At 38.6% G+C, this 27,881-nt stretch overlaps 1 protein-coding gene across 1 annotated transcript; it reads left to right on the forward strand.

The window, feature by feature from the left end:
• The first annotated feature begins 17,311 nt into the window (after positions 1-17,311).
• IL27 (interleukin 27) lies at positions 17,312-27,707 on the forward strand. The gene is made up of 5 exons (XM_087714664.1): positions 17,312-17,316; positions 20,410-20,686; positions 25,782-25,880; positions 26,701-26,865; positions 26,955-27,707. Exons 1-5 carry the CDS (start codon positions 17,312-17,314, stop codon positions 27,153-27,155), a joined length of 747 nt encoding a protein of 248 aa, XP_087570790.1. The 3' UTR covers positions 27,156-27,707.
• Positions 27,708-27,881: the final 174 nt, after the last annotated feature.

The following is a 27,881-nucleotide window of genomic DNA, read 5'->3' on the forward strand; positions in this document are numbered from 1 at the left end:
TCTTCCCATGTCTCTCCCAGTCATGAATATTTTAACAGGATTTAAGTCAATGATGCTGGAAATGGATGAAAATAAAGATAGTTCCTACTACTAGCAATCTTTGGGGAAAGGGAAATTATACCAGTCCTGGAGTTATAGACAAGCTTGGATGAATGTGATTCACAGGGTATACCAAAAGTCAGGCCCCTTAGATAGTTGCAATATGTTGTTTTTTTCAGGATAAAATGTTTCTACAGGAAGGTTTAAAAGTCATGCATCAAACAAATGATTATAAGAAAATGGCAACCAATTAGAACATTTAATCTAATTTATATAATACATTTTCTATGGGGCCAAATAACTACATGGATTATGTGCGAGAGAGCACATCTATAGCAATAGACTTTTATATCACTTCGCAGTGCTTATAACCCTCTCTAAGCAGTTCACAGAGTCAACATATTGCCCCCAACAACCTGGGTCCTCATTTTACCGACCTCGGAAGGATGGAAGTCTAAGTCAACCTTGAGCCCCGTCACAATCGAAATCCAGATAGAAATTTGTGGGCAGAGTTTTCTTGCAATGCTACATTCTGACCACTGTACTATCCTGGCTATATTTTGTGTGCATGTTTCTATTCCTTACTTACTAGATTGAAGGGGGAAAGTGATACTGTACTTGGCTATATGTAGTGCTTTTGCAAGAATGTGGCCTTATGCTAGGCAAGGGCCATACAGAACATTTTTTTTTTTTGCTTTTCAACAGGTTATTATGAAAATGAATGTGAGAAAGTAGGTAGAGGAGTATAGGCAATGCCTGGGTTAAGAACATCAACTTACAACCTGTACTTATGAATGGACTACTGTAAAGCCTATTACATTTTTAAAATACGAATTAAATGCAATGGTTCATAATAACAAACACACTACTTTGTAATCCTCATGAAAACGTCGTGCGACTTCAGCGGAGGAAGGAGAACACAGCCTGCCATTTTAACTTGAAGAGAATAGATTCTCTTGGAAAAGAAGTTAGAGATCGGCAGTATTTATTAGTTTTTCAAAAGGAGGTGAGTTTAAAGAAGAAAGGTCAAGGTATACACAAAGAAACAAGGATGATTTGAAGTGATAAAACAAAATGGGATGGTATAAGTATACCAGTGGTGGGATTCAATTTTTTTTACTACCAGTTCTGTAGGCATGGTGGGCATGGCATTGCTGATCAGCTGGGACTCGGGAGGCAGAGAATAGTTGGGGGCAAGGGCAGTCAGAAGTGGTATTTACCGGTTCTCTGAACTACTCAAAATTTACGCTACTGATTCTCTAGAACTGGTCAGAACTTGCTGAATACCACTTCTGAAGTATACATGACATTTAACTGCATTTTTGTTTTCTTACCTCATGCCTTTAATTTCTTTGGCTTATTTCTACAAACTTCTTTTCTGCCCTATAATATTGCTTGAAGGAAATAGCTTGATAAGTATATATACATACATAAATCTTTGCCCTTCTTTACCCTGGTATATTATTGTTCTCCACCAAATCTATATTGCCCTAAACACCGCATCTTTTCAGTGACTTGCATTACAGCGATATATATATATATATATATATATATATATATATATATATATATATATATATATATATATATATATATATATATATATATATATATATATATATATATATATATATATATATATGATGCCGAGGTGGCGCAGTGGTTAAATGCAGTACTGCAGGCTACTTCAGCTGACTGCAGTTCAGCAGTTCGGCGGTTCAAATCTCACCGGCTCAGGGTTGACTCAACCTTCCATCCTTCCGAGGTGGGTAAAATGAGGACCTGGATTGTTGTTGGGGGCAATATGCTGACTCTGTAAACTGCTTAGAGAGGGCTGAAAGCCCTATGAAGCGGTATATAAGTCTAATTGCTATTGCTATTGCTATTACATCAATTCATCTTACCATCAACTCCCAAAAACAATTATTGGCTCTTCTGCTCTCCATACACCATATCTGTCACTCTCTTTGCAATTGTTTCTTCTATATAATGCCTGCAATTTAATTATTTTGGCTTGTGTTTAAACAGTGCTTGGGCTGCCTGGTTTTTAAATACCCTTCATTCATTCAGCCAAAAAGGTGCAAACATTAGCTGACTTGATAGGTCTTGTTCCTGTTCCACTGAGTGGGACTACATTCAACCACGATATTCTCCCCCCCCCAACTCCTGTAATCTACTGATTAAATCTTTCCACTAGGTTTGCAGAACTGGAAGCCTGCCAGCTGACTGCACCCCTCTTCCAAATGCGGTACTGTATTGTGCAATTTTTAAAAGCTTGAACTCCATTAGAAAAAAAAATCCCCTGCTTGACGATTGCACCCACCACAACACTGTTAGAACTATCAGGGAGAACCCAAACCATTCAATTCCCACTCCAGGCTCTGTTGACGGTAAGCTCTGTGGGTGGAGTGGGACTCTTCCCACTCCTGCTGAGAAACTCGGTAAGCTCTGTGGGTGGAGTGGGACTCTTCCCACTCCTGCTGAGAAACTCAGGCTGCTCTAGGAAATGGGTTAATTATTGCTGCAGGTTTTACTTTCTCTTTTTCTGCTCGTAAAACAACCGCAACCACAACAACAAAAAGATGCCAGAGCACCCGGCTTTGTGCATAGTGGCCTGAGTGTATTTCAGCTTCAACCTGCCTGTTTCCCCAGAGGCAGCCACAATTGGGGCCAGCAAAGAGATCACCAGCTGCAAGATGTTGCAAAGCTAACCTATTTTTCAAATAAATAAAGAAAAAATAGGGCAGCTACCTTCTGGATGCTGAAAGTTGAGTGGGTGGAAATCAGTGGTGGGTTGCAGATGGTATGCCCCAGTACGGGCGTACTGGTGCCTGCCAGGAGCATCAGGAACCTTTCCGGTATGGTGCTCCGGAGGGCCCACGCGCCCGTCCACCCTACTTACCTGTATTTGAGCTCTTTGGAGCTTCCGCGCACATGCACGGAACATATGGCGTCTGAGTGACGCTCTGCTGAGCAGCTGGAGCATCGTGGAGGCATCACGGGAGATAAGGACACATGCGTGCACTGCACACATGTGCGTGCGTACTGCATGCATTGTGGTGGACGCCAGGCCCCATTTCACTGTATCGGCTGCAATGGGATCCGGAACTCACCACTGGTGGGAATGACATATAGTATGATAGAATAAAGAGCCGAGAATCACTCAAGGATGAGCTGTGCTAATGTTACCCATGAATCAGTAATACTTAAACAGTAACAGAAGCTGCCTTTGGTTTCTGCTGTCTGTTTTTGGGATTTTCCATTGGATTACTTAACTAAAATCCCCTTAGTTCTCCCGGTCCTTCATACCTTGCATGATTTATTTACTGAGAGATATAATATCTTTGGTCTCTGTACCACAGTATCAAAGTTCTCTATCAATGGGTATAATTATTTTGTTTTTACATTATTTTTCTGATTCTTATCAGCTGGGCTTTCTCCAGAGGCTGTGGTGCTAGAATTTCCAGGAAGTCACTGGTACCAGTTCCTCCACTGGTAGAATATACATGAGATAGTGTCGTTTATTTATCTGAGTATTTATTTGTCAAAAACATATTAATTGCTATCAGGGGTGGAGGGGGCTGGTTGTGAAAATACAACTATGTCCTTAATTTTTTTAAAAAATATCATATTATATGTGCCCATTGATTTAATTAAATTTTGACAAAGCAATAGGAAATACACCATTTTTTGGGTGTGTGTGTAACCTGTTGCTTTGCATGCAACCAGCACTGAATCCTACCTTCAAACAGGGCTAGGTTCAATGTTGTAATATGTATTTTATTTGGTGTTAAAGCTTTATTGTAACTCTGTGATTCTGTTGCTTAACATGATGAGCCACATTCAATTAGTGTGTTGTGCAAATCTACTCCATGTAATTAGTTTATGATTCGATGTGCCTTACAAATTACTTAATTTTCTAAACACATTTAAATTAATTATGGGTAAGTGGCTTATGCAAAACGCCTTTTTGGCATAGCCCATTGCTAGTATAATTAATAATGGAGCTTCATATGACCTTTTGTGAATGAACCATGCGTACACAACATTATTTACAGTCACCTGCTTTATGGCAGTTTTACAGGTCTATTGCTGAACATCAGTGACGTGCGGTGAAGACAAGGAGGAGTGAGGCAGTGGCGGTGGCTCCTCAGGGACGGTGACAGAAGGGGCTCCAGACACCTGCACCATCACCCGCCCGTCTTCTGGGACTCGCCCAGCCCGGCGCGTGGCACTTTAAAGTGCATGCCGCCACTCCGGCCATACAGCAGGACCTGCTTTATGGCCAGAAGGCAAGCCGGCACTTTAAACTTCATGCCGCCTCGCCCTGCCATAGAGCAAAACATGTCCTGCTTTATGGCCGGGAGGTGCGCTGGCACTTTAAACAACGGGACCCGCTATATGTGAGGCACGGCGGCATGGCTTTAAAAAATAAAAAATAAAAAAGTGCCAGCCAGCGCACCAGAAGAGACGGGTAAAACACACGCACACACACACACACACATTACTTATAATAAAACAAATTACAATTACTTACAAATAATTTTGAATTCCTCCCCCCTGCCCCCTCCCTCCGACCCACATACCTTTTCCAGAGGATTTCAACTCTCCTCTTGTCCGCCATGATGAAAATGTAAAAAGAAAAAGGCAACTTAGGCAAGAGTTGCTGCTGCCAGAGCAGGAGGCAAGAGAACCACATGCCTCCTTTGCATAAGGAATTTTTCACCTTTTAACCCTTGCTTAACTCTGAGCAAGGGTTAAAAGGCGAAAAATTCTTTATGCAAAGGAGACACGTAGTTCTCTCGCCTCCCCCTGCAGTTAGCACTAAGCAGAGTCATCCACTGTGATTCTGGCAGCAACTACCTTAGCCTTTTTCCTTTTAATTTTTCTTTTCTTTTCATCATGACACTAGTGAGGCTCTGCCTCCCCTGCCTCCCTTGATTGTACGTCCCTGCTGAACATGTGTAGCAGCATAGACACTAGTGGGGTGGGGAATGATGAAACATGCACAATCACCACACATGCCGTGTTGTGCTTGCATACATTTACAATGCCATTATGAAAGAGTAGAATTTGTACTGTGATGTCACAAAGCAAGTTCTATGATTTTGGCATCATTGTGGTTAGGAACGGAGAAAAGATTGTAACAAATGGACTTTCTGTAAAATTCCAGGAATGTGGCAGACTCATCTGATGTGAAAATCAGCTGTCAGATTTCTTTTAAAAAGTGGTTTTGATCTCCTTGCTTTTCCTCATGGAGCCCTTAAGATCTGTTGGATGGTGACTCAGCCAACTTTACTCAATAGTGTGGGAACTGAGACCATGCTGATTAAACGTTATGAGATAAATATTTGGAGGAGCACTAGTTATCACTTATGAAGTCACCTAACTGCTACCAGCATTTGTAAGCAACCATGTTGATGTCTGAAATTCTGTGAACATTTATTTTTCATTAAATGAAAAAAGAAGGGAAATTCACAATCAACGCAATAACCCGTCTTCTGAAACTGTGATAATCTGTAGTTTCCCCATTTATTGTATATTGTTCATCTGCCTTTCATCATTACCAACTATGTTTAATCTCTGTAAGCAAGAGGAGAACCAAGATCAAAACTGTCTTTAGTAACTGAACTGAGTAACTTTTGAACCAGTCAATCATTCTCAATCCAGTGAATCTTGTAGTTATGGAGGAAATGCCAAAGAAGGAAAATTATGTGCACCACCTAATATCCTTGCTGGTCGGCAGCATGTAAACCTAAGAATAAAATAATAAATGCATTATGAACATGCCTATGTAGCCATCATAAATTCATAAAAGCAGCAATAAAACACTCAAGATAATTTAAAAGTCCAAGTTATATGGAAACTTGTTATTTGAATTCCGACCACATAGGTTGGAAGGAAACTGCAGCTCTGAAGGAGATACATTTTGCTGGAAAAAGTCCTTTCCTCGTTAATTTCTGAAAGTGCTAATATTAGAGCTACTGTATTTGGTTTCCAAACTTCTGGAATACCATTGGATGGTAGCAAAGGAATACCAGAAGGTGAACATTTTATGATCACATAAAGGTTATTCAGATTTTGCAGCTGAGGCATGGTAGTCTTAGGGTAGGGTTTCCCTATTGGGCAACAGATCTGATATGTGATCTCTAGCTCCTAGAATTTCCTATTGGTGAGAATTCTGGCAGTTGACGTCCCCACATCTGGAAACTACTCAGGTAGGAAAAAGTTGTCCTGGGCAGTTTCCTTGAAGAGCTTTCCTGTAAAACTTAATAATTTCTCCTATTTTTATTGACTTAAGTAGACCCTTTGATAGCCGGATCCTAAGCTTTAAAAATTAAGAAGTTTTAAATATCAAATTTAAGGGATGCAGTGGCTCAGTGGCTAAGACACTGAGCTTGTCAATCAGAAAGGTTGGCAATTCAGCGGTTTGAATCCCTAGTACCGCGTAACAGAATGAGCTCCCCGTTATTTGTCCCAGCTTCTACCAACCTAGCAATTCAAAATAATGTAAAAAAAAAAATGCAAGTCAAAAAATAGGAACCAGTTTTGATGGGAAGGTTACAAGCGTTCTGTGCGCCTTCAGCATTTAGTCATGCCAACCACATGACCAAAGAAACGTCTTCGGACAGCGCTGGCTCTTTGGCTTTGAAATGGAGATGAGCACTGTCCCTCTAGGTTTTAAATGTCAAAATCAATTACTGAATTGCATTCAGCAACAATGTTGTGTGCATGCAGAACAAGAGGTTCTATAATATAGTTCTCATTTAGTGACCCCAAATGGGACTAGCAACTCATTTGTTAAATGAAGTGGTTGCTAAGTGAAAAAATCACATGGCTGCAACTGTTCTTATGATCTTACTTCGACTTTCCTTTTACAGATCTGAGAAGGTCATAAATGAAGGCATCGGTCACAAGGCTATTTTTCATCATCATTGCAACTGCAAATGGTCACTTTCCAAGGGAGGAGACGAGGACTCCAGTAGACCAACATGATATGGAGGCAATGAGCAGTTTGCTTGCTACTCTTTACAACAGTTGAAAGTTCTGGGTGTAGACTCCCATTATAAGAATGCAAATGCGATGTAATCAGGGCATGGATTACTGTAGCTAGGTTGGGCCATTTGAATAAAACCTACATTGGAGAGAGTTATGTAAATAAGTGGTGGGTTTCAAACAAATTTGGAACCTACTCTGTGGGTGTGGCCTGCTTTGTGGGAGTGGCTTGCCAGCCATGTGACTGGATGGGAGTGGCTTGCCAGCCATCTGACTGGGTGGAAGTGGCCAAGATGATGTCAGCATTCCCAGTCAAGATAAAGGTATAAATTACACAGAAAAAAAGAGGCATCCATACATCTGAATTTAACTTCAAAGCAGTGGCAACAACTTAAAATTCATTAAATAATAATGTTTGTTAGGGCTATGCACTGTTTTTGAATATATAGGAATGTAAAGCCCACAGCATCTACTTGGTACTTTTTAAAGCAGCGGCATTCCTGGATTCATGAAATATCTACTTTAAAGAGTTGTGGGTGGGATACTATATTTACAGTCTTATTTGCTAGACTGTAGCTTTCCTTTACATCTTTTGGGATAGATATAGGCTTAGTGAGATTTCCTTTACAATTTATTTATTTTTCATTATTCTGAAAAAACTCACTGTTTTTTCAGAATACACACTAATGGGGATTATATAGAATATGCATGGACCACTACATATTTCACTAGTCAAAGTCAATCTTTCCTTCCTCTCTACAGGCGTTCTGGAACTTACTTCCGGGTCCACCGGTGGAACCTCCTCTCAATGGTTCAGTAGATCTGACCAACCAGTTCTACCGAACCGGTGCGAACCGGTAGGAACCCACCTCTGATGTAAACATACACTTTGTCTCCGCCTTCATTGAAAATCCGAGGACAGAAAATGACCAAAGAGTACTCCCATAACAGCAATAGAAAAGGAAATGCACTTGCTTGGGATGGGAAAAAAATCACATAAAAGCATGATACAACATTTCATTAACGAGCATCCATCAGCAAAAAAATACATGGAGACTTCTGGAAACTGGAACTGTCTTGGCAAACAAGACGTCAGAGGTCCAAGGATATAGAGAGAGAAAGAAAGAGAAACTAAGATTGGTGTTGTGGGGATTGTGCCAAGGTCCACAGTAGATTATTGAATTTCTTAGTTACCGTACTTGAGGTGCTGGGTGTTCTCAGAATACAGGAAAGTTCTGGATCTGAACCCCCAATTAATTATATTATGGATGGATTATACCTTTTATCTTTTCTTCTGTATGCTGGGAGATGCCTTGGCCATCGGTGCCAAAAAACACATTATTAAAAATATGAAGGTGTCTGTACCACAGTGCATGCAGTATAGTAAGTAATGTTACTATTTACTATTATTTTATTTTGTCAAATTTAGGTATGCCCATCTCACTCTTAGAATTCATTATAAATGTTACTTATACATTTTATGTAATTTGTAGAAAAAAAAGAAAGAAAAGTTTACAGCTTTGAACCACGTCACTGATGTGACATAATGCTATCAGGAATAACTGGGTAATAAATTCTGTTTTTTTTAAAAAAAGATTGTTTTCCCAAGTTTCTCCTTCGGTTAAACTGAATGTTCTTATAATATGCAGGTTGATCTGTAAAGAAAATAAATAATACGATGAAGGCTTTGCATTTTATGAAATTGTTGCAGTAACTTTTTTTCTAAATTGTTTTAATTCTGTTTAGGCTGCTTTAAGTATAATCTTCTTTGAAATGTGCAGAGTAATCATTCTGGTTTTAAGCTTGTTTTTCTCTCAGCTGGAAGAATCTCTTAGGGAGAAAAAACAGAATCATAAATCTTTGAATGCGTGGGTATGTTACAGATTGAGTTGCGAGGGAATGCCAAGCAATTCATGTCTAAATCATTATTCTCTTAGGATAATTCCATTATACCTTAATGTGCCTTAACTGTTCTTATGAATCTTGTCATTGTAAATGACTTATGTCCCTGTTAGAAAACAAAGAATTCCTGATATTATGCTTTTACAACTTACCAAAAAGCACAGTCACGAGAAACTTTTTGTGATTCTATAATTATAGTGCTGAAAATTTAAAATGTGATTCACAACTTTATGGAGATTCTCAGTCATCCAGATCACGGTTGTCCCAAAGGTGTTTTTTCAAGAAGCAACTGGACTTTCTGGCTTTTCTGTTTTCACTTCTCATCCAAGAAGCTTCTTCCATACCCATTTGAACTATTCAGATGACCCAAAAGACACAGATAAACCTACAGGTGGCCTCAATGACTCTCTAAAAGAATGCAAAGCTGTGTGCAAGGAGTATAAATCCTTCCATTTTCCACTATCCAGCAAGAGCCGAAGAAGCTTCTTGGATGAGAAGTGAAAAAGTCTTAGGAGAAAAACAAAAAGTCCAGTTGCCTCTTGAAAAAGCAACTTTGGGACATTTACAGCTGTCGTAAACACCTGTACAATTGTTCACTATTTGGGTATTTCAAGGAAGTGAATGTCAGTACTGTAGAGGGGAAGGAAAGGATGACGTTGACTAGTGAAATATGTAGCGGTCCATGCATATTCTATATAATCGCCCATTAGGGTATATGGGTTACAGTGAGTTTTTTCAGAATAATAAAAAATAAATAAATTGTAAAGGAAATCTCACTAAGCCTATCCCAAAAGATGTAAAGGAAAGCTACAGTCTAGCAAATAATTGTTTGATTTATATATTAATAATATGCTTGAAGTTTTTGCCAAAATTTCCCATTTTTGTTCAATGCTCATGGTTCCCGTCCTTCTCTATGCTGATGGTGCAGCTATTCTCTTCATAGCACAGATGGATCTGGGTAGACAGAATGGGATAACTCGGCATGGCCAGTTCAGCACAGCTAGCTCACTGCAGTCAGTTTGCCACTACCAACTTGCCTTTGCCAATTCACTGCTGCCAAGTCGTTGCAAGATGACACGACACAGCCATTTCACTGCGGGAACAATTTCCATGGACAGCCAAAGGAAGAGCAGGGTGGGCAGGCAGGCAAGCAAGCAGGTGGGAAGAGTGGCGGTGGCACCAGTGTGAAAGGAAGGCAGCGTGGGAAGCAGCAGAAGCCAGGGCACCTCGTTTTCACAGCCTCACTGCCATCACTTGCTCATTCACCCATCCATTCATCTCCTCCTCCAGTGGGAAGCCCCTGGCCACTGCTGCCGCTCTGTGCTCTGCCCACCTGTTTGCAGGCCCATTCGCCCACCTTCCTGCCCTGCTCTCCCTCTCTCTGCCTGTTGCAAGTTGTCTCTGCAGTGAATTGGCTGCGTTGGGTTGGTGGTAGTAAATTGGCAGAGGCAATTTGGCAGGGGTGAGCTGGCTCTGCTGAGCTGGCTGCACCAAGTTATCTAGATACTTTAAAGCATCATCTTTCTATTGACCTAGAGAATGTGGTAAGATCAGGGGTCCACAACGCACTGGCTGTGGCCTACTACCGGGGCACAGCCCATTCAGAACCGTACTGCAGAAGTAGTGGGCTAGCACATGTGTGTGCAGAACCATCCCCCCTACTAGTCTGCATAACCGGAAAGGTTGGAGATTGCTAACAATCTTGCTATTTTCCAGGAAGCTTTTCACATCCCTGGTTACCTAGATTAATAATAGACCTATTGAGCAAGTCATCACCTTTAAGTATCTAGGCATATACTTTAAATCATCACTGGATCAATCAAGCAAATAATCACATTATAAGAGTCCAAAAAGCATCTTTCGCCATTATTGCATATGCCTGTCCTCACAGTAAGAACTATGTAGGAACAGCTATCAAATTATTCAAGGTTAATTTATGCCCATGATATATTTCTAAAGATGCTTTTAGATTGGAAGCTATCCAATCAAAATTTTTATAGGACATAACCTGGATTCCTTATTTCACTCTTAATTTTCTTACTTAGCTATAATTAGGCTGCATCTCCAATAAAGCTACTAAATTTTTAAGACTAGCCATGGCTTTCAGAGATCACTCAGTGCTTTCCTTACGCTATTAATACAATACAATACAATACAATAGCAGAGTTGGAAGGGACCTTGGAGGTCTTCTAGTCCAACCCCCTGCCTAGGCAGGAAACTCTACACCATTTCGGATAAATGGCTATCCAATAATCTTCTTAAAGACTTCCAGTGTTGGGGCATTCACAACTTCTGGAGGCAAGCTGTTCCACTGATTAATTGTTTTAACTGCCAGAAAATTTCTCTTCAGTTCTAAATTGCTTCTCTCCTTGATTAGTTTCCACCCATTGTTTCTTGTTCTATTCTTAGGTGCCTTGGAGAATAGTTTGACTCCCTCCTCTTTGTGGCAGCCCCTGAGATATTGGAACACTGCTATCATGTTTCCCCTAGTCCTTCTTTTTATTAAACTAGACATACCCAGTTCCTGCAACCATTCTTCATATGTTTTAGCCTCCAGTCCCCTAATCATCTTTGTTGCTCTTCTCTGCACTCTTTCTAGAGTCTCCACATCTTTTTTACATTGCGGCGACCAAAACTGAATACAGTATTCCAAGTGTGGCCTTACCAAGGAATTATAATGTGGTATTAACACTTCACATGATCTTGATTCTATCCCTCTGTTTATGTAGCCTAGAACTGTGTTGGCTTTTTTGGCAGCTGCTGCACACTGCTGGCTCATATTTAAATGGTTGTCCACTAGGACTCCAAGATCCCTCTCACAGTTACTACTATTGAGGAAAGTACCACCTATAGTGTACCTATGCATTTAGTTGTTCTTTCCTAAATGAAGAACCTTACTCTTTTCACCATTGAATTTCATTTTATTAGATAGTGCCCAATATTCAAGTTTGTCAAGATCCTTCTGTATCTTAAGCCTATCTTCTGGAGTGTTGGGTATTCCTGCCAGCTTGGTGTCATCTGCAAATTTGATGAGTTCCCCATTTATTCCCTCATCCAAATCATTGATGAAGATGTTAAAGAGTACTGGGCCTAAAACAGAACCTTGGGGTACTCCACTGCATACTTTCCTCCATGTAGATGCAGTTCCATTGAAGACTACACATTGAGTATGGTTGATCAGCCAGTTACGAATCCATCTGGTGGTGATACTGTCAAACCCACATTCTTCTACTTTATCTAGTAGTAGGTTATTGTCTACCTTATCAAATGCCTTACTGAAGTCCTATATCGACGGCATTCCTCTGCTCCAGTAATTCTGTCACTTTGTCAAAGAATGCAATAAGATTAATCTGGCACGATCTGTTTTTGACAAACCTAAGTTAGCTTTTGGCTATTACTTTGTTTACTTCTAGGTGTTCGCTAATTTGTTGCTTGATTATCTTTTCCAGAATCTTTCCTGGTATTGAGGTCAGGCTAATAGGTCTGAGGTTTCCTGGATCTATTTTTTTTTCCTTTTTTGAATATGGGAACCACATCAGCTCTTTTCCAGTCCTCTGGCAGTTCCCCGGTGCTCCAGGATCTCTGAAAGAAAGTGGTTCTGAGATCTTCTCTGCCAGTTCCTTCAGAACCCTGTGATGTAATCCATACGGTCCTGGTGATTTGAACTCATCTAGGATATACAGGTGCTCACTTATCATTTTCTCCCCTATTAATTGCTTCATGTTTTTCTGTATCCATAATGTATGTGTTTTTAGAATAGAATGGAATAGATTAGAATAGAATAGAATTATATATTGGCCAAGTGTGATTGGACAACAAGGAATTTGTCTTTGGTGCATATCCTGTCAGTGTTAAAAAAGAAAAAAAAATACATTCATCCAGAATCAGAAGTTAAAGCACTTAATGATAGTCATAGGGTTACTAATAAGCAATCAAATCATACTAGGAAACAAATAAAACAATATAAATACAAGCAACATGGTTATAGTAATAAGTAGGAAGAAATAGTTACTAGGAACGATGAGAAGAAGAATAGTACTATAGTCTTAGTAAATAATTTGACAGTGTTGTGGAAATTAGTTGTTTAGCAGAATGATGGCATCCAGGGAAAAACTGTCCTTGTGTCTAGTTGTTCTGGTGTGCTGTTCCCTATAGTGTCGTTTTGAGGGTAGAAGTTGAAGCCAGGATGTGACGGGTCTGTAGATATTTTCACAGCCCTCTTTTTGACTTGTGCAGTATACAAGTCCTTGATGGAAGGCAGGTTGGTAGCAATTGTTTTTTTCTGCAGTTCTAATTATCCATTGAAGTCATTTCAGTATCTTCTTTTAAATATTAGTCTTGGACTGTAAAATAAAAGGAGCAAATTATGTGGACAATAAGTTGAAGATATGCAAGGAACAAGAAGTGGAAATCTTGCTAGATAGAAAAGAAAGGTCAGTCCTGGAAAAAGACCATGGCTTAGGTAAATCAATTCAGACTGGCAGCTTAGTCATGAATTCAGCATTCAGAGAGATCTTGAGTTCAGGGAGCAGATTCCAAACATTTGTATTTATTGGAAAAGTTATTTCAAAGAAATGAGCTCAAGGATGACACTGGTATAGATATTGATTGATCTCTCAGGTACAGATTGATTCAAACCTTTTGGTAAATTCATTGATATGGTAGATTACTATCTGATTCATAATGTATTTCAGTTCCAGGGTTTTGCATCAGTGGCCCATTCTTCTGGAAGGATCTGGGAGTCAAAATAGGGGAAGCTGGTATTATTTCTTTATTTACAACATTTTTATACTCCTCAGGCCAAAGATTTTGGCTGATGCCCAATCAAAAAATTTGAACTAAGATATAATTGAAAGTGAACAAGTATTTCTTATGTATACAATATAATATGACTCTCCTTTGAAAAGTAACAGTTGCAGCCCAGTGAAATGTTTTGATGGATTGGGTCATTTGAAATCATGACTAAGCTGCCAGTTTGCATCTGAAAAGAAACTGAAAATTAGATTGAAATCTTCCTTAATGACATAAATATAAGGGAGTTTCATGACCATATGAATCTCCTGAATCATAGATTCAGGGAGATTTTATAAGCAGGATTTTTTTTTTGCTTTATTAAAGGTCAAATCAAAATTTATTTGATATTAATAGCAGTTAGCTGTGCTGCTATGTTTAGGACAGCCTTAACCCTAACTCTAACCAGATTAGGTATATTATATTGAATCATTGATTATGCTAGCTGGAATATGATCCAGATCAAAACTAGACCTTCAACTGCTATTAATATTTCTGTACTAAATGTCTTCATTTACCATTTACCAGGACAGCTTTTATTGAGACTTTAGACAAAAAAAAGGGGGGGGAAGTAACACTTTTTCTCATGTGTACTGGTCCTTCTGAAAAATTCATGCTGCAGACTTCTATCATCTAAATCCACACTGAGCCCAACTCATTTACTTTCACGTACGAACGTCGGTGGTTATTAAGAGATGCAACAGGAAGTTTCCTCTGTGTGAGCCTTTTGCTACTGGACTGATTTAAGTCATGGTTTCAGGACATCATTCTTGTAAACATTATTTTTAGTAACAGGTTCCTAAAAATGATCTGTAGAAATTTCTCTAAGTCAGCGTTCTGCTTCTAACTTTCTTGGTAGGTTTGTAGTAATCATTTGTTCCTCTATAATGGCAACGAGAGGTTTTGAGTTGTAAGTGGGAAACCCAGTTCCAGTTTCAGCTCTGTGATGAATCATCATGAAACACAAAGATCATTCTACTGAGATAACCATCTCTAAATTTTTGCATAGCTAAGACAAGTCTATTAATAAACAATACGTAATACAGTTTAATCCTATCGTTCCTCCAAATAGAGTCATATGGGAAAAGATCTATACGTTCTGTTGTAATAGGTTTCTCTGTGTGTAGATAAGATATTACATTAAAAATAATTTCAAGTTCAATTGCTGTTCAGAGGGCACATAGCAAACAATATAGTGAAATATCAATTGTGTTTATAGAATGAGAACAACACACAGTTCCTAAAATTTGGAAAAATATGATATTGTAGCATTCTAGTACTTCTGTTTCCTACAAAAGAGATGGTCATCCTCCTGCTTTTTTTGCTGTCCATCTATTTTGTACCTTTCATCCATCAATCTATCCATCTGAAAGGGACTTGTTCTCTGCTGTATAGGTCACAAAATCAAATTGTACACAAAGTCTAACCTGCAAGAAGGCACATTGTATATTGTATTGTATTGTATTTAATAAATTTATAGGCCGCCCAATCCCGAAGGACTCTGGGCGGCTTACAGAAAATAAATTAAAAAAAACAAAAAAACCAGAGGAAACAGATTCAAAACCACATCATGCGCCCAATCTGGTCGGGGCTGGACCTCAGTCATGAGGTCAACAGCCCCAGGCCTGCCGGAATAGCCAGGTTTTGATAGCCTTTCGGAAGGCCATGAGAGTGGGTAGAGTCTGGATCTCTGGGGGTAGTTCATTCCATAGGGTCGGAGCAGCTACAGAGAAGGCCCTCCCCCGGGGAGCCACCAGCCGACATTGTGCGGTTGACGGCACTCGGAGAAGGCCCACCCTGTGCGATCTTATCGGCCGTTGGGAGGTATGTGGCAGTAGGCGGTCTCGCAGGTATCTAGGTCCTAGGCCACGTAGGGCTTTAAAGGTAAGATTCTGCTTGCTTTAAACCAGAATCCTTCACGGAACATGGGATTGGACTGAACTGTCTGTGATCACGAGAAACTAAAGGAAAGGCCCTTGGTGATTGGAAATCAGTAGATTGAAGAATGTGGTTGCTTATCTGTAAAGTCATTTTAGTCAGACTTTCTTCATAGATACAATTTTTCCTGAAATGTCACATTAAAAAAATAATAATCTCATGACCAATAATTTATGTCAGGAAGCAAAAATAAACCCATCCTGTCCTTGTCCTGCCCTGGCAGTTGTGCTCTAATTGTTGTGTTCCAGTGCTAGTCAGTTTCACTAGCAAATCTCCAATTGATATGCTAAAGAATGCTAATGGACAGGTACTAATTCTGTCAAAGGATTCAAAGGAGATCAAAGGAGGATGGAAGAAATATACTGAAATACAGTTCAATGGAGATGACAACATCCAAGTTATCTCAGAAGATATTTCCTACTTATAAGAATCTCTAGTTCTAGAAAGGTCAAATCAGTACTCTGATCATTAACAACATAGAAGGCAACAGGAATTGATGGAATACCATAGAAAAATCACAAAGAACAGCGAAGAATCAGTAAACTTTCTAACCAATCTGTGCTAGCAAATCTGGAAAACATCATACTGGCCAACCGATTGGAAGAAACCAGTCTACATTCCAATACCAAAAAGGGACACTTAATAGAATATGCAAACTATTGTACAATAGTATTAATTTCACAACTAGCTAGAATCAGTTGCGAACAGTAAAGAAAAAGTTGGAAGTTTTCATAATGTGTTTGGCTAAGATAATGATGAAAGCTAAGGGGCATCAGCAAAAAGGAGTAAATAATGACAGCTGTACGATGACTTAATCACCATTCTGTCATCATTCTGACATTGGTGCTTTGCTTCAGGCAATATTCTATTTTTCCTAATATCCCAATTATGTATTTTATAACATTTTTGCAAGATGAATTAAAGACAAACCCTATGGAAGATTTTAAAAAATTCCATTCAGTTGAAATACTGTATTAGTTATTTGTAGTACAAATAAGCACTTAAAAAAATATAGATAATCCTCGACTTAGCCTACAGTTTTTGTTGCTGTGATACATTTGTTAAATGAATTTTGCTGCATTTTATGACATTTCTTGCCACAGTTGTTAAGTGAATCACTACAGTTGTTAAATTAGTAACAAGGTTGTTAAGTGAATCTGGCTTCCCCATTGACTTTGCTTGTCAGAGCCAAGGTGGCACAGTGGTTAAATGCAGCACTGCAGGCTACTTCAGCTGACCGCAGTTCTGCAGTTCGGCTGTTCAAATCTCACCGGCTCAGGGTTGACTCAGCCTTCCATCCTTCTGAGGTGGGTAAAATGAGGACCCGGATTGTTGTTGGGGGCAATATGCTGACTCTGTAAACCGCTTAGAGAGGGCTGTCAGAAGGTCGCAAAAGGAGATCACATGACTCCAGGACACAGGAAACAGCCTAAACACGAGTCCACTGCCAAGCATCTGGTTTTGATCACGTAACCTTTGGGAGGCTGCAACAGTTGCAAGCGTGAAAAATGGTCATAACTCACTTTTTTCAGTATTGTTGTAACTTTGAAAAGTGACTAAACAAACTGTTATAAGTCAAGGACTATCTCTTTATGCCTCCTTTGTTTAAAAAAACATCAGTTGAGATGAGAAGCCAATCTGTACGATGGTGTAGGTTTTGGTAGGGAGATGACATTCAAGATCTCTTTTAATGTCAATATGCTACATATAACTTTAGGTCTGCTAATAAGCAATGGGTGGAAACTAATCAAGGAAAGAAGCAACCTAGAACTAAGGAGAAATTTCCTGACTGTTAGAAAAATTTATCAGTGGAACAACTTGCCTCCAGAAGTTCTCCAACACTGGACGTGAAGTGTTAGAAGACCTCCAAGGTCCCTTCCAACTCAAGAATTAGAATTCTATTCTAATTTTAGAAAGATGTGTGGTGCCTTTGTTAATTTTAGCCAAAAATATAAAGGATCTATGGCAGATAGCATGACATGGGAAGCTTGCTTTGGGGAAACTTGATCTAGGAATCACAGCACTTTTTACTAATATAGTTTGCTAGAAAGGAGGGAATAAATGACAGTAAAAATATAAAGCATAATATAGGTAAATAATATTTGGTCATAAGTAGCTAAGTATAATTAAATAAAGAATTGTACATAAAAATGGATAACGAACAAGGAAATTATGAATGCGAGATAGAAATGTATAGTAGGGAAAACACTAACTGCAAAGAAACCGACTCGGAACTGCGGTATGATATGCGGTGGAACTTATTGTTCCTAAGTTGTTTTTACGTTATGTGTTTGTTTCTGTTGATGTGCTTATGTGTTTAAAATAAAAATTTATTTAGACAAAAACTAGAAAAGAAAGGAGGTGGTGTCACTAGGAGTAAACAGAGAGCAAAACTGAAATGCGTAGGTGGTTTCAGAAAAGTCCATGTTGAGAGAGAGAGAGAGAGAGAGAGAGAAGAGAATCTAAAGGATAAGGGGGACCTTATTCACGTGATCAAGGACGTATTTCCTTTTTCCTCACAGAAAAAAAAGGGGAACTTAAAAAAAAATTATTCACTCTTCCAATACGTTACTCTTCCGCCCTGAAACTCTAGTAACAATAACTGGAGGGGGTGAGGGATTTTTTGCCCCTGAAACCAGATAATCAGAACTCCAAACTGCAGTGTAATCTTGGACATTTTGTGTCCCACGAAAATGAAAGCCGGTGTTCTTCTTCAAAAGGCTCCCAGAATGGGCTACAGGATTAGATTCTTCAAACAGGCGAACAGAGATCCCCCCACAAAGTGGAAAGCCTCAGGATGCACACAAGCGGTAAGATAAGAAAGGAAAAAATGCTTTTACCTGTTGTTCTTATGTGAAAAGATGCTTGTGTTTCTTGCCATGGAAGCCAGCCTGGATGAGTCAATGACAAGAAGAGGTATCATCAGGATCACATTAGCTGAAAGGAGTGTACAGCACCTAAGATTGCAGTTTTATGTTACATTTTATAAGTCGTAGCTTGGTATAACGTGAAATATAAACTCCGATATGTATTTCAAGTTTAACGAGACAGAGATTTCAGTTCAGGAATATCCTGGATTAGTTGGTTGATTATGTGCCATCACGTTATTAACAACCGCAAAAATAGATTTTTTTTCCACATCATGATCTATCCATAACTTGGTCCTTCAATGGTGTACTCAGTGCCTGAGTTCATCCACCTTGCTGCTGGTCATCACTGGTCATCCTGGTCATCTCTTTCCTTCTACTGTCCCCAGTTTTAAAATCTTCTCTGGAGAGCTGGGTCACCCCATAATGTATTTGAACTAGGATAAATTGTGCTTTGTCATTTGAGTCCTGAGAGAGAATTCTGGATTGATTTGTTTGATGATCCATTGATCTGTTTTCTTGGCTGTCTACAGTACTCTCAGGAGTCTTCTCCAATACCAAAGTTGAGCAGGTAGATAATCTCAGCCTTTGGCCTAATGATGTTACAGGAGATGTCTGTTTAGTTGATAATGTGTACTATTCCACCTACTTCAGAATATGAATCAGATGTCCTTATTATAAACTTGCTCTAATGACATGGCAGGTCTGGACTGCAGGGTATCACCAGTCTATATGTGCACAATTGAGTTTTCGTGGAGGAAAAGGAGAATATACATAATAATAGATATCCGTTCAAGAATATTTAGTTTATTACTGTACTAATGATGATGATGATAATGATGATGATGATGATATCCATTTAGTCAAGTCCCATTCTTGGTGATGGGTCAGGTCTCTCCATATCTTCCAACCTTGCACTATTTCTTTGAGTTTTTCTTTTCACTGGCTGGTGTCAGTTTCATTACTGTACTATCATTTATCGTCAGAGAAAGAAAGAACATTTGGACTTCCTATCATATGCAACAGAGTCTTCCACAAAATAATCACCTGTAACTGATTGAATGATTGAGATATAGCCTTCCCATTTCCTTCTGAAAACAATAAAGCATGAGCATCAAGATTCAGAGAGGACTGAACACTTGATCAAGGACCTTCTACTTGTGTCCACTGCTGTAATCCAAGACTTTCTTAAACTGCTTCAGATTAAGGCTCCCAAAATGCTTATTCTGGCTGAGGCTAAATAGACTTGTAGCCAGGCATATGTTTTGATCAGCAGGTTGGGAAAGGCTAAACTAATGTTTTCATTGTGGCTATCGTAGCTACCATCTCAATGTTGGGTTACATCTTTCTTAGTTCCATTGATTTTCCTAGCAGCTTCTCAGCTATGCAGACACAGCCTATTAATATCTCAGTTACGGTTTTAAAGAAATTAACCGAAACCTCAACATAACTGAAAAGGTCTCTGTATGGTAGCATCTATGCAAAATGAAATTCCCCTCAAATGGATTTCCCCTGTATGAATGATGAGATGACCGCATGACAAATCTGCAGATCAAATCTGGGATGAAGATATTATTCCTGAGATGCTGTAGCAGGAATTTTATGGGAAAAACTCACTTCCCAACAGAAGATGAATCAGCTAATTTTAGATTGTGGATTGAATGATTTAGGGGTGGGGGATTTCTTCATATTTTTTTATATTTTTGTCCCCCATTGGTTCAATATACAGGTGTGGTAAACATGTAAACACTGAGATTTATCTCTGCAGAAAAAGAAGGATCTTCAAAGTATATGATATGAATGTATATCTATTTTTCTCACAACGATGATCACACTAGTGTTTTATAAGTACACCATTCTGGCTTAAATACACTAGCATCAAAGTTACTGACTTTCCCACTAAATGTTTCTCTCTAACTTTCTCTCTAACTGTCTCAATCTTCTTTCTAGGTACAATTGTCCTCCTCCTCCTTCAAGTCCTTCTCAAGTTTGACATCCTTCTTGCTGCCCCTTCAGTTGGACTCCAAGAGGAGAAGGGATCTGGACTTGAGACCACCCCTGAAAAGAAACTGGATCTGCAGAAAGAATTTACCATGAGCTTAAAACTCTCACGACAACTACTTCGCAAAACAAAGGATCTTACAAGATACTATGTAAGTCTACTACTCTATCTTCTCAAAGATCGGAAGTTAGCAGAGATGAATTAAAAGATACCCCAAGGAGAAGGCAGCTCCTACTTTTGAATTAGTTCCTCCATTCTCTTTTTTATGTCCAATTTATTAACCAATTATCATTGTTTCTAAGGCTACAGCAATATACTCTATTTGGGACTGCCCTTAAAACTATTTGCAAACTACAATTAGTCCTGTGTGTTTACTCCTGTTCTTGGGAGTGTCTAACATTGATTTGTGGACTTGCATTGGTTACTATCAGTTTCTGAATATACTTCAAGATATTGGTTTTAACCTATAAACCATTTTATAGTTTAACACTTGTGTATCTTGTAGGACTGCCTGCTCCAATGAATATAGGCTCAGTGAATTTGATTAGAGAATATATTAGTGATACCACATTGGGAAACTGAAGCAAGACAGTTCTGCTTTTCTGGGGCAATGTCTATGCTATGGAACAAGCTTCCAGTAGAAATCATATCCCATCCTTGTCATATGTATTGGATGCTTCTTAAAGGGAGAATTTTTTGAAGAAACTTCCTCTGATTTTATTATGTCATCTTTACTTTATTTTGATAGTTCATAGTAACATGTTTGGATGCTGGTATTTTATTATTTTACAGAGGTTGTTTTCCTTAGTTAGATTTTATTGTCTAGCCAAAGAGAAATGTGAAAAATAGATAAATATATATAAATCAATAAATGTCACTAAGGATGGAATAATGGCTGCTTCCATCCCTTGTATGGCAAACAGAAGTTAGTGATTTGGTCAGAAGGCTGCATACCCAGGGAAGAGCTCTCAAATCCCTTCTCTCAGAGCCTCTCCCCCACCCCATGCCAAAACTAAATGCTTGTTATGACCCAGGCTTCCCAAGAGCATGAAGCAAACTCCTTGTCCAGACCAAAAAAACCCCCCTCTTTTATTAATTGACTGTGAATTCTGCTCATTCACATCCAGCAACGTCTTTCAAGGGAGGATTTACAGTCACAGACCTTATCTGGCTTGGAGAGCTGACAGGCCGATATCTGCAAAACTTGGCAAGGGGTCTATGAGAGTCACGAACCAATTAAGCGAACTAATTGTCTCCCGCAAACTCCACTCCACTTTTGCTCCTCTTTTATTCTCTATGGGAGGGGCCATTCATCGTCCACCCATGGCCTTACTCCCACGTCGGCCCCTGTTCTTTAGCTGTCTGGTAATTCTGCACATGTACACACTGGGAACAGGCTCAAGCTGTTCGTCTGCCTCACTGATGTCTGACTCTGAAGGCAGCTGATAAATGGCATACGGCTCTGGCCCCCTCTCTGCCTCCAACACAGAGCCCTCATCAGAGCCTTTCTGACTCCAGGACTGGCCCATGTTCCTTCCCAACCTCCTCACTGTCCGAATCTGCTGCCGACAATGCTCTAACTCTGCCTTCTACCTCATATAATTTAGGAATAATTACTGCTACCAATATATAATTATTCTGCTCTACTCTGCCTTGGTAAGACCTTACTTAGAGTATTGCATTCAGTCCTGCATACACCACCAGTTGAATTGTGGCAGTTGTTATGCAAATGTCATGGTCATTAAGCAAGCCAATACTTCCTATAGGTTGGTTTTGCCAAAAACCAGAAGTAAATGCTGGCTTTTGTTAAAACTGTTATAAAATGTCAAATGGTTGTAAATGCCAGCCAGTTGCGAAATACCTTAAGTGCAGCCATGTGATTATGGGCAAGAAAGAGGGGACGGTCAGCACTTCAAATCTGTGGTAACTTCAAATAGTCACTAAGGAACTGGTAGCAAGTTGAGGCCTACCTGTAAAAAGGAAATAAAATTTATGCCATCACCTGGCTCGGTAATGTTGAGATACAGTACTAAATCAGTCCATATTTCTCTATGGAGAGATAGGCCATTCTCCTAATAAACATAGAGAGCCATGGGTTTTGTTTAGTTTTTTTAAAGGGAAAACTGGAAGTCCCATTATTCAAAGAAATATTCAGTGATTGGAAAGAGAAAAAAATTGGGTGATTTAAATCAGAGACAGAAGAACCGCCGAAATAAAAATTACAGGGACAGTGAAGATATAAATAGGAAAATACAAATTTAGAAAGAAAGAAAGAAAGAAAGAAAGAAAGAAAGAAAGAAAGAAAGAAAGAAAGAAAGAAAGAAAGAAAGAAAAGTTCCGAGAAGACCCCAAGATGAGGATGATAACCTGGTAGTGGCTCCCTTTTAGAAGCAACTGTGATGTAAAGAGGTCTCAATCCGTGGAAAGCATATAAGGAATAATCCTGTATAAAAGCAAAGACCCTCAGAGAAAAAAGATTATTTAAAACAAACAGAGAGAGAAAAGAAATTTTGCATAGCTCTTTAGCTCTTTAGCTAACTTTTACCATTCCTCTAGAAACTAGAATCTGAAAAATTCTTCCTCCTGAAAATTCCAGTTTTCATCAGAGGATAGCGTAGAATCTTAGTTCTCTCATTGCTCACCCTCATGCACAATGTGCCACTTCTGGCTTATTTGATTCATATTCCACATTTTGTAAAGGGGTTCGAAGTATCATATTCCACATTCCCTCCTCCTCTTTCCCCCACAATAACAACCTTGTAAGGTGAGCCGAGGTAGAATGATTGGCCCAGGCTCATTCAAAGATCTCCCATATGGACATGTGGAGAATAAATGGAGAAACTTACAAAATTTCCACCCTCACTGAACTAAACAGATGTTTTAAATATATTACTTCATGTGTTGGTTAATAAATTGGCCAAATTAGTAATAACTGATCGATAAGATATAAGTAATAGATTTTTTAAAATGTGGTTATCATCCTGTCTTCTAAATGAAAGTTGAATAAAATGTGAGTGTGAAATTTCACAGTCAAAAATTAGATTTGGGTGCAGGAAATAAAATCACAGTAATTTTATGCGTGTTTTTCCCCCCTTATAACATTTGGTTGAGAGAAGTGCTATGCTGCACCCATAAGTCAATTTAATAGGTGCCATTGGAGACTGTTTCAAAGTCAGAGTTTTCCTGTGGAGAAGTCTTTTCTTATTGGAAAAATTCAACATTTGGGCCCATATGTTTTCAGTATTTATTATCATTAGGCCCCTAGAGGCCGCTGATATAACATTTTGTGAAGGAACACTAATTTGTGCGCTTCTTTTTCTTGCACAATATTTCTTCATTTTCTTATCTATGCATTCACATCCCTTCTCTGTCAGGCTATTTTTTTTCCCCATCATTTCCAGTGCTTGTCCCCAGGGAATGACTGGGAATTCTGGGAAATGAAGTCCACACAACTTAAAGACACTATCACTGAGAAATGCTGTACTAGAGCAAAACTACAAGATAATGAGGGTTTGAAATGCCAAAGGAGCAGTTATACCATGAACATAATTCATGGTAGTTACTTTCTTGAGGATCTCCTGACCTAACCTGTATCTCTTCTCCACTTATCAGCATTCCTTGGCTTTCTAAATTTTTATAGTTGAGCTGGTAATTTTAACTGCTGGGAAAGGGTATTTACCACTATATAATCTACTTGCGTTTTCACTAATTATTTTCTGCCTTGCCTCATTTGGCAAAGCTCTTGCAAGAAAAATTTCTGAAGAATTTAAGATTTGGATGAGTATCTATGGGGAGAAAGCAAACATTCATTTATTAATCATTTGAAGTTACAACAGCAGCCAAAAAAAGGCGACATGACCATTTTTTACACTTGATCATTGCAGAATCCCACTGGTCATGTGATTCAAATTAGGATGCTTGGCAACTGGCATATATTTAAGATGGCTGCAGTGTCTTTGGGTCATGTGATCACCTTTTGTGACCTTCTAATCAGAAAAGTCAATGGACAAGCCGGATTCATTTACTAATTTAAAATTTAAAAACTGCACTGATTTACTTAACAACTGTGGGAAGAAAGGTTGCAAAAGGGGGCAAAACTCACTTAACAACTATCTTGCTCAGCAGTGGAAATTTTGAGCTCAGTTGTGGTCATAAGTCAAGGACTTTCCATTTGGGCTTCTTCACAAAGTGTCTCCCCGGTAATCTTACCACATAGGATTTTGTTAAAATCAGAACGAATCCATAATGTATATCAGCGTCTTAAAAGAATGGTAGAAAAACTGAAGTTTTGAGTTGGCTTTTTTTGCTGCTTCCTCCATCAAATCTTTTTCCAAATCTGGAACTTTTCTATTTTGTAATGTGAAATTAGGAGCGTTAGTAATGTGGAATGTAGGATAATGCAGAGAGACTCAATAAATGAGACTGAGAAACCAATGTATATTGCTCACTTTGAAAAGAACAGCTCAAATATGCTTTTTTTTTTGCATTGAATTATAAAAAAAAGCTTGCTGTTCATAAAACAGGGCTTCTCCTTCTATCCAGGAATTACTGTAAATATCTGTAGCCACCACTGTTACAGGTAGATTTTGAGTTACGACTGGTCACTAAGCAACTGTTTGCAATTATGACAGATCTGAAAAAAGCTGTTTATGACCCAAATTAAAAGTTCAATTATCCAGACTCCAAGTGACTAAATTTTGGATGTTCACTAGCCATCCTGTATTTAGAGCCATCCTGAAGTCATGTGCCTGCATTGTATGATGTTTTTGTTGAAAACCAGAATTTGTATCTGGTTTTTGGAAAAAATTCACCCAGAGAAAATGTGCTTCCTTAATCACCCCAATGTTAGCTTAACAACACCTTTTACGATCCTCATAACTTGCAACCATAATGGGCAGGCTCCATTATGGTTATAACTAGAGGGCAACCTGTATTTAAACCAGGTACTGAGTTTTGGAAAATATATTTGACTAAAGACAAAGAGCTTTAATATCACATGTCCCAAACCTTTCCTTTGGGTTAACTATTGGTTAACTGTTGGAATCTTGGCTCTCTGCATTTTATCTCACTTAGCTTAGGAATTCAGCAGGAAAAAGCAGATATTGTGGTTCAACATTCTTGGAGTGATAGTTCCGAGTTACTCAATAATCATACCGTTCTCTACTCAAGTATTATATGCTTCTTAATGGTCTACTACAAGGTTGGTTGAAAATCTATTTACAGTGATACTCACTCTCTTTTTCCAGCTTTTCGACCGTTTACCTGGAGTTGAGGTTCCTCATATTTCCCACTTGGAGCGCCTGCCCTCAGCCAGCCTTGATTTTCACACATGGCTCTCTCTTTCGGTAAGAATATGAATATATACAGTACACACAGTACATACATACATACATACATACATACATACATACATACATACTCATTCATTCATAGTATATGTATATAATATTTGCATTTTGTACTATGCAATAAAATTCTCAAAGTTCTCCCAAAGGCCATTAAAAGAAAGAGTGGAATTTATTACAAGCACCAATCACAAAATATACCAGGTTGAGCCCAGGCTAAGCTTTGTGAATTTGGGCTACAAAAAATGCTGGAGGTCCAGCAATGAATTAATTTTCAATATCTCTGTCACCATTTAATAGCCCTGTGGATTTTTGAAGTATAGATAGAATAGATCTCATCTTTCAAAAGTCACAGCACATCGGTTTTTAAGGTGCTGTTGTAGCAGAAAATGAGACAAGACCAGCTCTTTGTCAGAGGGAGAGGTTTATTTGCTCAAAGGTTCAGGAGTGATTGGTCAAGCAAAATCTGAACCCCGAAGGGCAGTTGTTTACAGTCTTTTATACTCTTAGCCAACTTATCGATCATCCCCAAATACCTGGCCTTCCTGTGTCATGTAGACCCATTTCCTGTGTGATGTAGGCCTCGTACACAATCTCCCAAAACAGAGACATGACATTCATTACTCATTTACCTCCCACAGGGGGTATTGATACCAATATCCTGTTACTCCTGTCTCCAATTTTTAGTATGTTTGTTGAGGTGGATGGCAGGGAGCAGAATCATGTCTCTAACATTTTTCAGAGCTGTCTATTTTTGAGAATAATGCTTGAGTACCTCAATGGTTGACTTTGTTTTGTTTGCATTTTAATATTTCTCTAGGATGCCAGCCGCCTGTTGCAGATAGCCAAGACCATTTCATTTTATCACAAGTTAGTTCAACAGCTGAGGAAGTTTGAAGCAATCAAAGAAAATTCAAATTTTTTCTCTCAGTTTGAAGATATTGATGTTAACCTCCGAGATCTTGGTCATCAAGTGGATTACCAGGTAGCTTACCATTTTTTTCAGGGGGTGTAGATGAGGGAAAGTTGTCTTTTGGTTTTGGCTGTGTTACTCAGCTTTCATTTTTCTTATAGATTACACTTTGGGGCCTATCATCTGATACCCAGCCTATATCAATTCCTCGGATCCTTCGAAACCGCAATCAATGGGCGAACCGCCAAGAAGTATATATTGTCCTTCGTTCTCTTGAAAGCTTCCTGGTTCGAGTTGCACGAGATTTTTTGATGCTCAGGATGAGGGTGCCAAAAGTGGCTTTACCTTCCAAGAGTTTCTAACCTTAACATTTCCTGTTTTAAACTCCATCACCTTATTCCAAACAGCTAAGATACCGGGATTCCAGTATCTCAGTGTTCTGTAAATTATCTAAAATATCTAATTTATATATCTATTTATTTTTTCTAAATATTTTATTATTTTAACTTATTTGTTAAAGCAGTGTTTTGACAGGTTCAAATGAGCAATTGTTTAATGAATGCACTTTCTCATGACAATGTAGACGTTTTTCCCCCCAAAGGTCAGAAAGAATTGCCCGTTAGTTTGCACAGAATTTCAAATATTGTGTTTATCCATAAAAATATGGGTGGCTACTACTTTATCTATTTTTGTAATGGCTATTTACTCAAATGGGCCAGAGAATCTTGAGAGTATCTACAGAAAGATATATAATATATAATCCCAATGGATTATGGAGAAACTATTCCTAAATTTTCTAAAACAGATTGAGTAAATATGCATGTGGTATAAACTATATGTTTTGAATGATACTGGCTTTTCTAAGCTTGAACTGGTCATTTCATACTTTTAAATTTTTGTTAATAAAAGTATTATTTTAGTTAAATTTGATTGCCTGATTTATTGGTGGTATCTTTCGCTGATTAAAAGAGAGTTTGTCATTTCATATAGTTGATTAGTCAATTAGTCTGTATTTAAATCTAAAATTCAATGTCAATATATTTAAGCAGTATATAACATTGCATTATATCTGTTTAACTCATATTCAT

Source organism: Thamnophis sirtalis, unplaced genomic scaffold (genome assembly GCF_051295495.1).
Source record: "Thamnophis sirtalis isolate CommonGarterSnake01/CBP01778 unplaced genomic scaffold, rThaSir2_p1.2 scaffold_4, whole genome shotgun sequence".
NCBI classification, from domain to species: domain Eukaryota; kingdom Metazoa; phylum Chordata; class Lepidosauria; order Squamata; family Natricidae; genus Thamnophis; species Thamnophis sirtalis.